The following is a 12,945-nucleotide window of genomic DNA, read 5'->3' as shown; positions in this document are numbered from 1 at the left end:
CAGGTGTGCCTGCCAAGAACTACCTAGATTAATCAAGTGCCGGCAGCTAGCGAAAGGCAGTGTGACGCAAACAGCCACCTGGTTCGGCGGGGCTGTGCGTTTCCCACGTGCCCAGCACAAGGTCCACGTGATGTGTCCACGGCCACTCGAGTGCTCCTTGGACTGCGGTCCAGGGACGGCCAGTGGGTCTTGGCCCTGCTCGCAGGTGGGGTCACCCCCACCCAACCTGTGCAGCACAAGCAACGCTCTGTTCAGCAGCTCCCCTGGCTCCACCTGCTCTTTCTCGAGGCTTGAGTGGAGGGTGGCAGCCTGCCCTGGTTCTGGGAGCTTTCTGTTGATGGGAAGCCTTGGAGCTGGTGAGCATGCAGCGAGGAAGCAGGCAGGAAACTGCCGCGCCTTTAGCTGACACAAACAACCCACTTTCTCATCTCTCCATCTTTCTCATCCCCTCCCGAAAGCCGTCAGAACTGGTGACCAATGCCCCACACTCTGAATGCCTGTTAGTCGCCCGGTACAGAAGGGTTTCCGTTCATGCCCCCATCTCAACATTTACTCATCGAGCGGTTCAAGTGTATGAAAAACATTTTTTATTACAAAACTAACATTCCCCAACAAGGTTATACCTTAAGATGTCATTATAGGTGAAAGTACAAATCGGCAGAAAAGGATGCCTGTTTGAAAAGACATACAACAGGATGGTGGAATTTCCTGGAAACTGACCATCACAATCACATCGTCTTTCATTTGTAAAGCATGGAAGCAAAAAGTATGTTGAATCCGATCAACCAAGTTGGAGGGGACAACAAACAGAAGGGTGCCTCCCTTTGTCTTTCAGGGTTGCACAGCAGTAACAAGATTTGCCAGAGCGACATCACAGCACAAAGCAAAGCTCCTTGGCGCGCTTTTACATCTCACAAAGTGTAAAGGTGTCTTGAGGCTCGTCTGCTTGGCAGGAACTCCATGCAAGTAACTGAGCACGGAGAAAAGGAACCCGTGTGCAGGAGGGTGAGAGTGTGTGTCCATGGAAGCAAGATTTAAATTATGGGTTACACCTGACTAGTCAAACAATATTTAAAATGAAGGCTGCGCAAGATCACCACCTTTTAACAAATTAATCTGGGGGCCTGATGCCACGCCTAAATGTCCGATTTCTTTTATTTAGGAAATGCAAGCGATCTCCGCCCTTCCTCAGTAAGCCAAATCGGACCGTCCGTGCGAGGCAGGGCGGAACAGCTCCCCTCTGGAGTGGTGCTGTACACACTTTGGAATCTGCCACCAAATGGAATCGGCAAAGGTACGCTGGCTGGAACACTCTGGGGGTTTCTCCTCTCTAACCAGCCCAGAAGTACATCTCACCACAAGGCAGAATTAAAATATAGGAAGGTGCAGTGTGTACACGTGTAAGAGGCGGAAGACAGCATCTGGGAGCCCACAGCAAGGCAAAGTCTGCATCATCTCCCAAGTGCATCAGTTAGTGGCATTTCCAGGTGCACCTCAGCAAAGCTGGTAACTTCTCTTCCCTTTTTAAAAAGTATATGCAGGACAAACCAAGGCCACCCCCTGCCCCGTAACTGAACCCGGTCAAACAGATGCTGGAGAACTTCCAGCACAGAAAGTAGACTATCTCCCTCTTGGAACTCCTTTCTGTTACAAAATTTTATCCAAATGGTGTTTAACATCCCTGTCTATCTACAACCAGCTTGAAAGTCTCTACAGAAAGACTGCTCATGTTTGGAGCATTCGATATGAACCCCCGCCAGATCCCTGTCTCCAATACAGTTTGCAGTTCCTTTGAAAAGGGGACTCAGAAATAAAGAGCAAATCAACAAATGGTTCAGGAGCTCAGCTTCCCATCCCAGCCTGCCCAGGAAGGCACCTTCCACTCTGGATTTGAAGGGGGGGGGGGGATCCAGGCAAAGAACCTCCAACGAACCCGAAAGCCAGGTGAGACGATATCACAGGAAGAATGGATTATCTACAGCTTAAAATATGGCCACGGACAGGTGCCTCCAGACAGACAGGGGAGACGGCTACATGCCTTCTCCTTGGTTGTAACCTTGGGGACGATGACCTTGCAGTGTGCAGAGGCAGTATGAAAGCAACACCAGCAATGTTTTCTCAAATCAAATCACTGGCCTAGAAAGAAGATGCAAGGACACACCTGCAGTTTCCAGGGTCAGTCCTCTGCCTCCTTCCCCTGCTCTGTGGCACGTTTAAGAAAGAAAAAAATGGGGTGTTGAGAGGGAAGACTACAAGTTTAATAAAATCCTTCTTCACACTACCCGGGGACCTACTGGGTTCTCGGACTCCCTGCAAGCGGAGACCAGGCATGTTTACCACAGAGCCATGGAGTTGGTGTGCGATACAGTCTGAAGACACACTTGCCTCAAGATGAACGGGGACTAGGCTAGAATCCTCCGGAGCACTGCCCTGAGGAGAAAGAGACACACATTCAGTGACCTGCAGAGGACTAGAACCTTTAGAACTACTGCTCTCAAATGCGGGGGAGTGGCAGCAAATTGGCCTAATGGAGTCGCACAGTGATGCTCCAGAGCACAAATGGAAGCTATGCGCCCGTGTGAAAACACTTTTCGGTAGGAAGCACCAGGACACGGGTAATGGAAAGAGCTTTCCTTGAAGCGCTGGTGCTTTTGCAGCCAGTTGGAGGAGAACCCACAGTGCTAGACAGTAAGTGACCTCAGGTCTGGGATATTGCAGGGACCAAAGGACCTCCTGGGTTTTCCAGAACAGCTGGGAAAGACAGGAACCCAGGTCACGGTGGAGGGGTGGATGGTACAGAGGGAGAGGATGCTGGTGACTACCTGGACTATACGCACTCCACATCCTGGCTTCGGTCGGCCTCCTCCTCCTCCTCCCCAGCCTCACCGCCTCCAACCTTCGCTGCAGGGGCCTCTCCATCCTTGGCTACCTCCTCCACGTGTGCAAGCATGTCGGCCATCAGCGCTTCTTCCAGCCTCTTCCGCACCTGCTGGACCAGCTCCTCTTGTTTCCTGTTAAGGCCAAGGGGAAGTGATGCAACGCTGCCCAACCCCGTTCTCCCCTGGTTTTCACTGCCTGCAGCGCAGGCAAATCCAGAATCCACAGGGGCAAAGGGCACGCCCAGAGAGCAAAACCATCGCATGCAAAACGAAGGGGAGTCAGACCAGACTTGCTGGGCCAGACCAGACTTTTAATCCTGCCTCCTGCCATGGCAACCCGACGTTGCTGGATGTCCTCAAGGACCACCTGAAGACAATACGATCCCCCTCTCCAGGTGGTAGACTGCCTCTAAACAAGGAGGGTCTATTTTAATCATTTAGGGCGATTGTGAACCCTCCGTGAATTTACCTAATCCTTTTAAAGCCTTCAAAGGTAGTTTCATAACTCAGTTCTGCTTTGGGTAACTAATAATTTATTCAGAACCAACCACCAATCAATCTCATTTGGTGTTGCTCTGCAGTCAGTTTTAGTGTGCTGAGACGAAGGGGGAAAATATTGGCCCCAACTTTCTTCACAGCATGGTTAATTTCGCAAACCTTCTTTCATGACTTGTCTTCGCTGCGTTTCTGCTAAACCAAGGGTTCCCAAAGCCTTTCCTTCTGTAGGTGTTCTGACCCTGGGGGTGTCAGTTTCCCTCTGCTATCACATGATAAATACAAGCAAGACCGTATCTGTTCAGCTAAGAGAAATCTCACAGTATAATACAAACACAGGTAAGGAGGTTAGTTTTGGGGACCTGGACACACCGTTTTATAGACACACAGTTTTATAGGTCCCCAAACTGCAGCCCATGGGCTGGATCCGGCCCACCATAGCTCGCCATGCGCACGGCAAGGTGCCGGCTTGCTCACAAGGAGACTGTTTTGGACTCGCTCGGAGAAAAGCATCTCTGCGCACGCATGCCCCCACCCCGCGCCCCCCGCCTGCACCACCTTGGCAGCCCACACCGATCCCTGGCACCTTTCAACTGGCCCCCTATTCAAAAACTTTGGGACCCTTGGTCAAGAGGATCCACCGGATCTCAGGAGGAAGGACTCCACTCAGGGAAAGCTCTTCTGACCTGACATTTGAGGATTCCCCCACAACCGATGTTTCCTACCGGATATCTTCATCTGTCACCATAAAGGCTTTGCAGAGGGGCTGTGAGGTGTTCAGCCATACTCCTGGGTTCTTCTCCACGGCAGCCGAGAGCTGCCCGGTGATGGGCATGGTGCTCGTGTGCAGGGCGCTGGCGATCGCTGAAAGGAGGGTCTCGTCTGTGCAACCAGGCCCCACGCCTAAGGAAGCCGGAGCGGCAATCCGTTAGTGCCCCTTCCGCTGTACGGCCGATATCACTCCCTCCAGTCTGATCAACCCGCTCTCCCCAGGCTGGCTTCCTCCACATATGTTCAACTGGAACTCCCAGAATTCCGGCTGGGGGGATTCTGGGAGCTGCAGTTCGGGATGGCTGCAGCAAGCAGAGCGGAGCAGCAGGACAGAAGGTAACAAGGCGGGAAGGCGCTGTCCAGTCTGAGACGCAATGGCTTCCTGTGGCATGCTGAGCCTTAGCAGAGATGGCCCGGGACTGATCCTAGCTCAGCCCTGGCGCTCCCCAGGGGAAAGCAGACTTGCCTAATGCGGCAATGCCACCTGTCCTCAGGATGAAGGCAGGGAGAAATTCAGCAGAAGTGAATGCAAACACAGCCCTGAACCACTAGAATGGTTTAGTTTGCAAAACAAACTAAATGTGATCAGCTTTGGTCAGAAGTGAATCCAAAGCACAGCTGGATCTCCTGGCGAAGAGCAGAATCAAGGGAAAAAGGAATAGGAGGGTGAAGAGAGAGTGGCACTGCTTATTGGATTTATATTCTGTCTTTTTTAAGAACTCAAAGCGGCTTGCATCGTTCTCTGCCTCCTGCTCTCAATCTTATCCCCTCAACAACAACCCTGTGAGGCAGGCTGAGCTGAGCCCGTCACCCAGACGGCTCCATGGCTGAGTGGGGACTAGAATCCAGAATGCCTACATTCTTGACTGGGGTGAGGGTTATGGCAGGCCACCCGGCAGATCCTCAGCCTTCAGTGACTGGAGACACAGACTTCTTGGGGGTGACACCCTGGCCTGGCAGAAGCCTCTCTTCTCACCGAGCTCAACAACAAACAAAGATCTTGTTATTTAATAAATCCTGTTTCAGGAGTTTAAGATTGGCTCTTTTCAAATGTGATCTTATGCTATTTGCTGCATCACTGCATTTGAAAGCTTCCTGTTGTTTGTTAAACTCTTGTAAGATAATACAAGAGAACCTTTGGGGGCCAAGGACCAGAATATGAAATGCCAACTAACAAAACAGTGTCCTGATTTGATCTAATTGGTCACTACTAAGCAGCTGCCCCCAACTGCGAATCAGTCCCCAATGAGTTTGACAGACATACCTTGCAAACCTTTCGGAAGGTCCATGGTTTTCACCAGCTCCTCCGCAATATCAAAGGCATTCAAGCCACTTAGCTTCTTTTCCCAGAAAAGCTGAAAACATAGATCAATGTCATTACATACAGAAACCAAGAATGGAAAGAATAGAGAGAGACTGGCCATGCACATCTCTGCAAAATTGTGAAAGCTTTTAAATATCTTTTGGAAACAGTCTTACAGGCCAGACAATGCATCTCTCTGGCTATTGTCTTCAGTTCCAGACTTCCCCAACATGGGTCCCTCCAAATGCTGTCAACTACGACCCCCATCAGCCCCAGCCAGCGCAACCAATGTTATTCAAGACAGGAGTCAGAATGCAGGGGCCTTATCCCAAGAAGCAAGCTCTCCAGACTAAGCGTCAGACTAAGCCTCTGGGCTCACTCAGATTCTTACCTGGCGGGGCTGGTCCACAGCCTTTTGGGGGTCTGTCTTCACTTTGTTGCTGGGGTGGTTGGTGATCTTCGTGACTGGCTGTTTGAAGATCGAAGCAGTCTGCCTGACCGGAAGCGCTGTGTTGAGGTCGGGTTTATCCTAAGACCGAAGGGCGATGTGCGTCGCGTGTAGTGGGCACAGGGAGAGAAAGAGTTTTGAGTTCAGGAGGTCTGAAACTCTTTCCTACCCCTATGGTGGTCCAGGAGCAAACCCCTCTTCTGAAAATTTACACTTGCCTGCTTGTGATGCTGGATTTTCCTCAGGACCACCCGCATAAAGGGTCAAAAGGCTCATTCATGCCAGCTCTAATCCCAGTGATAATCACAGCCCCGATGTAAATTGCAGTTAAAACATTTCAGTGATGGAGTTCAAGAAAAAAGGGGGATTTAACTCAGTGACATTCAAACCCTTGTGCAAAAGTAGGGAAACTGCCACACTATGGATGGTCAGGGGAAAGGGGATGTGGCCACCACAGAATCCTGGAGAGCTGGATTGGGACCTGGGGCTGGGGGGACACGTCCCAGTGGCTCTGAGGGTCAGGACCCCCACTCTGGCGGTGTCACAAATACCATTCCCTGCCAGGGTCGCAAGATATTGCAAGTTAGCCAGGCAGCCTGGGCGGGAAAGTCATGGCCGCTTCTTCCTGGCCACCCTCACCTTGGCTTGGCTGGAGCAGTCGTAGCGCATCCTTTGCCGGTTTTTGTTCACTTTGCTCATCAGCATCTTCCCCGTCCGGAAGTCAAACGTGCTCAGGTCCATGGAGTTTCCCAAGTACCGGGCCAGCTGGGGCTTGCTGCGGAACTTCTTCCCGCTCGGGCTGAGGGAGAGACAGGATGGAGGGAAATCAGTTTTTGCACTTGGGCTCGATCGTGCACCACGGGCTGGCATTTCCTTGGTGCCCAGCCTCGTCAGACAGGCGTTTTGCTCCAACGGTTATCCACACACAATGCATGCTGCACTTCTTGATCTCTGTGACCATGAAAGCGCCACAGTGGAGAGAGAAACCATTCGCTCTGCACAGAGCTACCTAGGCGAGCCCTGCCCTGAACAAGCACATTCCCAGGGAAGTGACTGCTAAAACAGTGTGAGCAGATCCTTCTTTGAAGCTCTCCAGAGAGAGCCAGTGCCTCTCTAGCAATATCCTTGCCCTCCTTCTCACACCTGTTGCAGGTGTGAGGTTTGAGCTAAAAGCTGAAATGCCATTTATGTCAAAACATCCCTAGTTGGTTTGATGAAGTTAACAGATGAGAGCCCAGAGAAATCTGATACAGACTTTATGCAGGTTCGTTACCAGGAAGCCCAAAATACTGCCCAGCTGCTTCTTCCTCACCAGCCATTTGGAGCACGCCACCTGCCCGCAGGACTTTAAAAACCACCAATACAAACATTGCAAGATTGCAGCATTTTTAAACGTGCCAGGATCAGCTGAATGTGCCAACAAAACCGACTGTACTCTGCAGCATCACCCAGGGTTCCATAGAAAGTGGTCTCAAGCCCCCTCACAAGCACCCGCAAGCTCTCTCAAGGAAAGACAAGGCTTCTCCAAAACACCCCCCCACACCCCTTTTCAGATCAGCCTGGCTAGTTTTGAAGGGACCAGGCAGATGGACAAAGTGCTCAAGGAAAGAGGCCATACCTCAACAAATACTCTTTAATCCTCTGGCACCTGGAGAGAGACTGCACCTCACAAAAGGTAGGTGACAGGAAGGACCTCTTTCTGCCTCACACCCTAGAGAAGCCAGTCTTTAATTTAGAATCATGAGGACTGGAAACATTCTTGATTTTCAGGCAACAGACCACAGTACATGCATCAAATACGTAAGTTTTAATACATGTGAAAGGTGCTAGGTAGCAGGTAACTCAAGACCCTGGAGAGATGCTAGCAGCTGCAGTAGTTTTATTGAGCTAAGCTGATCAACCTTTAAGGGGACCGATTTCCCTTCTACAGATTTAAAGTATTCCAGAACAGGTTCTAGGGCAAGGAGCTGCACAAACAATGTGCTTTACCCACAGAGAGGGAGCCACAATAGCCCAAAGATCAGCTGGAATTTGGGTCAAGCATCTTTTTGATCTGAGGACTTCATACCAAGGAAACCACTCCGTGGGAACTGCTGCACTCTCCAGTGCCCTCAGTCAGAGTTCCTCTCCAAGGAAGATTTTAAAAAGCAGCTGCAAAGCGATGGAGACTAATTCAACGTGCCCCTCTGCCAACAAGTACATTCACCCCGTAGGCTTTTCTGTGGGTTGCTTTGGCCATTGGTGACAAAAAAAGCAGCCAGTATCCCATGTTCCTTTCACTCCTTTATTTAAAGTGTTACTTGACATTCACAGACATTTAGGAGTGTGAGCATTCTGCGGGGGTGGAGGGGAGCGAATTAACAGGAATGTGTCATTCCCCATTCAGACTTCTCGCAACAGCCTCCAGATGTCCAGTCTGCATCGGCAAGCTAAACTCTTTGTTCTTTTATACTCTGTTGGCAAGGGGGAAAAAAGCCCTGCAAATTTATCCTGGACTCTATTATAAGCCAACCTCATCTCCACCTCTTCTCTTTTCACTTCCAAGAGGAACACACCAGCATTTCACAGCACCCGGGGGACGGACGGAGACCCCCCCCCCAGGAAATTTCATAATTATGGGGGAAAGAGCAAACTGAGAATTAAACTATGCATCAGTGCAGCAGTTTTCAAACTTTCTACCTTCAAACAGACTTCCATGCTGAGTTACCCACCGAGCAGCTGTGCACAGGAGGAGATTCTGTGGCGTATTCTACAGCCACTGGGGGGAACTGGCTACTTGAGCCAACGATCAGCTGCAGCAAGCCTTTTGTGGCTGCATCCTGCAGGAAACCAGTTGCGTAGGTCAGGCGCCTTTTGTGGAAACATTAGCAATCACCAATCTTCCCACTGACAAACACCTGATTACCACCCAATTACCACCTGATTACCCAGGTGAAATGCACTGATACCAAGCGCACAGGAATGCCATGATGGCTGCATACCCCACCTGGCCCAATATACCAAGGGATGGACCTATGATGCTGCTGCTGTGCAGGTACCCAGTTCGGGGATGAAATGCCCAGGAGCCTAATCCAGCCCTTCTGGGTTCCTATCCCTGATCACCTGGCTTCTGTGCAGTTTTCCCCATTCTCCTAAGAGGTGGTCGAAACGCCTCTGCTAAGCCCTACTTCCTGGCTTTAAATAAGCTAAACCTGGCTGACTGCATTTTAGCTTATTCAAAGGCAATAAGCCATTGGGTTATTGCAGTAATAGTAGTAACATTAATAATATTCAGGCCAGTAAGTAGATGGTCTGTGCAGCATTTCTCAAGGGTGGGGTAGAGTAGTATTCCCCAGCCTTTCTAATCTGAGATGTCAGAATCAAACCTCCCTCTTGTGTATAGATGGGGACACTTTGGCTATGCACGTCCCAGCGCATGGGAAACAAGCATATAGGATCACACCCTTTCGCAGACACACAACCTGGCTCAAGACTCTGTAAGGAGGTCAGCCCATGGCCAAGATCCACATGACGCCTCCACATTCCAGCTCCCTAGCTTTCTCTTGGAGATGCCTCCAGGAATACCCCAGGCTGCCAGGTTGAAAAAGCTGGGACAGGTGAATGGGAAACTGCTCCAGTCGCCAAGAGCAGCTCAATTTTAAATCAGTGTGGAAGAAAATTAGATGGCTGCATCAAAACATCTAAGAGTTGCACATTTTCTCCATGTTTTACCTGGATCTCCGGCTCCTACTTTTCTCATTCGATTGGTACAGTGGAGCACAAGTGTCTGTCAGAACCAAGAGCTGGTTCCCATAAAACAGTGAGGTTCAGCAGGTGTAGAGGTTTCCCAGAACCTGTGGCAGAGCACTGGCTTTTGGGGGAGGGGGGGTTATGTCCTCATAATAGAAGCCTGTTCTTTGAAGGTAAAAGTTTGAAAAACACTCCACTTTCTTTGTAATTATTATTACTTGAGAGATTAATGCTTGAAAGATTGGAGAGAATCCATCATATGTAGAATGTGTCCACTTGTGCAAATCTACACAAGTGTAGATCACTTCATTGAACTAGAAGTAAATGTCTGTTTCAATGATGATTACTCAAGGTTTGCTAAAATATCTTATTCTAAGATAAAAGTCTGGCTATCAAAATGGCAAGTTATTTCCTCATTCTTTGTGAACTTTCTGTATTTAAGAATAACTTGAACATGGGTGGCTGGATTAATCTGTTTTGCAGCTTGTGAGGCACACGGCGTTGTTTCTTTCCACCCTAAATCCCACCTACTCTTTCCTGTATGAATGGGGAGATGCTACGCCACATCCGTCTCCCTGACAACATCAGGGGACTAACAGCCTTGTAGGTTTTTGACAGGCATTAAAGGTTCCCTCTCTCTCTCACCCCGCTCTATTCAATGGACTACCTGCCCACCAAGAGGTTGCTGTCACCCCGAAGCTGTAATGGAGAGGGAAAGAACTGTTTTGTGTAAGAAAATGTTAAAATCACTTGTCACACATGCAGTCCCTCTATCCAGCAACAGGAGTTAGAAAGGCACCCTGTACCCCTTCATGCAACTGGGCCCTGGATGCCTGGGCTGACAGCAGCACTGCTCCCAATTCTGCCCCCCCGCCCCCAACCCTGTCAGCACCCAGGGCTTTCAGGAGAATACACCCTCCTCAGGCTGCTTCCCAGGCCCACGTCAGGGACATCGAAAGACGAGGGGGCTCCGGCACACAAGGCCAAATCCACGGGCAGTGCAAATCCTTACTTGTCCCATGCAGATCAGGATGCCGCCTTCAGAGGAATTCAGAGGAATGCCCCCCTGCAGCCTGGTATGATCCGTGACATCAGTCCCAAGACTCCCCCACAGCATCCGATGCAGCTGGCATGCCATTGCCACCTGTGCGGCTGCTTTCCATGCCCCCCGCCCTGCCTGCTGCAAGGAGCACCCCTGCTTTCCAGCACGACAAGCCCCACTGTCTCTCTCTCTGTGGCAGAGGATGTGCTCCCCCCATGGAAACCTGCTTGCAGAAGAGCCAAGTCGTCTTCTAACCTCGACTGCAAGGCGGCCCTGTATGTCCTGGGACCTGCAGCCCTGCCTGAAAAGAAGACAGAGAGCACCCCACGCCGTGAATGTTCCCTACAAGACCCCTATAGGGAGATTCCCCACCTGGCCCCCTGCTCTGGCCCCACAGTCCGCCTGGCAACCGGGATGCAGCAGGCACCTAGCCTTCAGCTCTAGGCAAAAACAAAAGCGCAGACCACGATGGGGCCGCCACTCGTGCCTGCTCCACTCCAGCATCCTGCCCCCACGGAAGTGGCAAGCCCTCTGCAATCACCCCCTTGATACACCATCGGCTCTTCAGCCAAGTGCAGGGCGGGGGCTGCCTGCTCCCCAAAATGCAGTGGAGGCCACTCACGCTCCAAACTGGCCATTCTCCCAAGTGTGGCAAGCCAGCGAAGCAAAGGGCAGGTGAGCATGTCCACAGCCCACCCAGAAGACTCCCCCCCCACACACACACAGTCTGTGCAAGCAAGAGGCAGAGGGAGGGCAGACAGCTCAGATGCACCCCCCATTCCTGACTGCAGACACCCCCGCCGTCTTTGTGTGTGTGCAGCTGCAAGGGGGGGGCACACCTTTACAGCAGTTGGCCAGCCAGCGATCTCCAAGAATGGCAGGCGGCAGCCGCCGCGGCAGCAGCTCCCCCGTGACCCCCGCCGCCTTCCTCCCGCCCCGCCACCAGCCCCTCGCCCCAGGCCCCTCCGCCGTGGCACATTCACCTATAATAATAGACATCACTCTTGCCCGCAGACAGACCCGATTTCCTGGTCACTTCTTCCCTTTTCCATCCCTGCGGGAGGGCTGAGCACTCCCACCTCTTCCGATCCATTGCCTCCCCCAGGCCCAGCTCTGGCTCTGGGTCGGCCCAGCCTCCTCCTCCTCCTCCTCCTCGGGCTCCGGCCTGCCTGCTTGCTCCAAGATCCCTCCCAGCCAGGGCTGCGGTGGCTCGTGGGCTGCTGCTGCCGCTGCTGACGGGCTAGCTGCTGCTGCTGCTGCTGCAGCGGGTGGCCTCTTCCAGCTCCCCTAGGGCTCCCAGGTTCCGGCTCTTCCCGGACGCCTCCCAGGCTGGGGTGGCTGGAACGTTCGCGGCGGCGGCGGCTCTTCCCTCCAGCGCACTGTCAAGCTCGCTTCCCGCCGTCTCCTGCACGAAGGGGGCGCTGTTCCTTTTACCCGCCGGCGCTGCCTCCTCGCTTGCATCACGCCGGCTGTTCCCAGAAGTGCGCTCCCCTCCCACGTCGCAGCGAGCGACCTTCCCATTCATTCCCTTCAAGCTCGCCGCGCGTGTCCTCTCTCCCCCCGCCCCGCACGTCTCGCCACGCAGGCGCGCTTCGTCGCCACGGCGCTTCCAGGCTCTCGTGCTCCACCCCGCCAACAGAGGGGAAGCACACGAAGGGAGGGAGCGCGCAGGCGGCCGTTGCTGAGCGGCGTTGAAAAAACTCTCCGCCTCGCGTCCCGCCAAATCGGGGGAAACGCGCGCGCGCGCGCGGTGCGCCGAAGCGGTATCCCTCCGCCTGGGCGGCGAGATAGTCCCCTCTCCTCCCACCCCGAAGGGAGGAGAGACACGGGACAGGCGCACGTATGAAGTCGCCGTCGCAGCACCCCGCCTGTCTCCGCCTCCGTCCAATAAGTCCACACACGTGCCCGCGCCGAAGGCGGCCAGAACACGCTCCCTCGCCGGCCGCGCTTCCTGAACACGGGTCGCAAACAACGTGTGAATGTGGCTCGCCGAGCTCGGCTTCCCGCTCACGCGCTTCGCCTCAGCTCTCTCCCGGCCCGGCTGCTCGCCGCCCGTCTCCCCACCGGCCCACGCGTGCGGGCCTGCCCGCCCCTCTCCGTCGGGGCCGATCGCCCCACAGCCTCCCCGCGAGCCCCGAACGCTCGTCCCGCGCCCTCCTCCGCGGCCGCCCCCACCTCCCGCTCTGCCCCACCGCGAGGCCGCCCAGGCTCCCCACACACCCAAGGCCCCGCCTTTGTCCGCAGCCCCCAGCCTGAGGACCCCTCGCCCGGGGGGCGC

General features: G+C 53.1%; 1 protein-coding gene across 2 annotated transcripts; it reads right to left on the bottom strand.

The window, feature by feature from the left end:
* Positions 1 to 570: 570 nt before the first annotated feature.
* MBD3 (methyl-CpG binding domain protein 3) lies at positions 571 to 11,860 on the bottom strand. Of its 2 annotated transcripts, none has more exons than XM_044453495.1 (7): positions 11,651 to 11,860; positions 6,536 to 6,695; positions 5,840 to 5,977; positions 5,410 to 5,500; positions 4,100 to 4,277; positions 2,823 to 3,011; positions 571 to 2,430 (listed from the first exon to the last, which is right to left on the bottom strand). In XM_044453495.1, exons 1-6 carry the CDS (start codon positions 11,758 to 11,760, stop codon positions 2,828 to 2,830), a joined length of 861 nt encoding a protein of 286 aa, XP_044309430.1. In that variant the 5' UTR covers positions 11,761 to 11,860; the 3' UTR covers positions 571 to 2,430; positions 2,823 to 2,827. The 2 variants fall into 2 exon arrangements, with proteins under 2 accessions (XP_044309430.1, XP_044309431.1); XM_044453496.1 differs by having other exon boundaries at positions 11,747 to 11,776.
* Between the last annotated feature and the right edge of the window lie 1,085 nt (positions 11,861 to 12,945).

This window comes from Varanus komodoensis, unplaced genomic scaffold (assembly GCF_004798865.1).
Source record: "Varanus komodoensis strain SLA01 unplaced genomic scaffold, ASM479886v1 scaffold79, whole genome shotgun sequence".
NCBI lineage: Eukaryota > Metazoa > Chordata > Lepidosauria > Squamata > Varanidae > Varanus > Varanus komodoensis.
Note: the sequence above shows the minus strand (reverse complement) of the source record. Positions and strands in the feature narration are given on the sequence as shown.

Excerpts from the sequence above, each read along its gene's own strand:
- MBD3 (XM_044453495.1), bottom strand. The coding sequence starts at position 11,760 with ATGGATCGGAAGAGGTGGGAGTGCTCAGCCCTCCCGCAGGGATGGAAA. Across the intron at positions 6,696-11,650 it reads AGTGATGTCTATTATTATAG|CCCGAGCGGGAAGAAGTTCC; the intron begins GTGAATGTGCCA and ends TCTCTCCCTCAG. Across the intron at positions 5,978-6,535 it reads ACTGCTCCAGCCAAGCCAAG|GATAAACCCGACCTCAACAC; the intron begins GTGAGGGTGGCC and ends CTTCGGTCTTAG.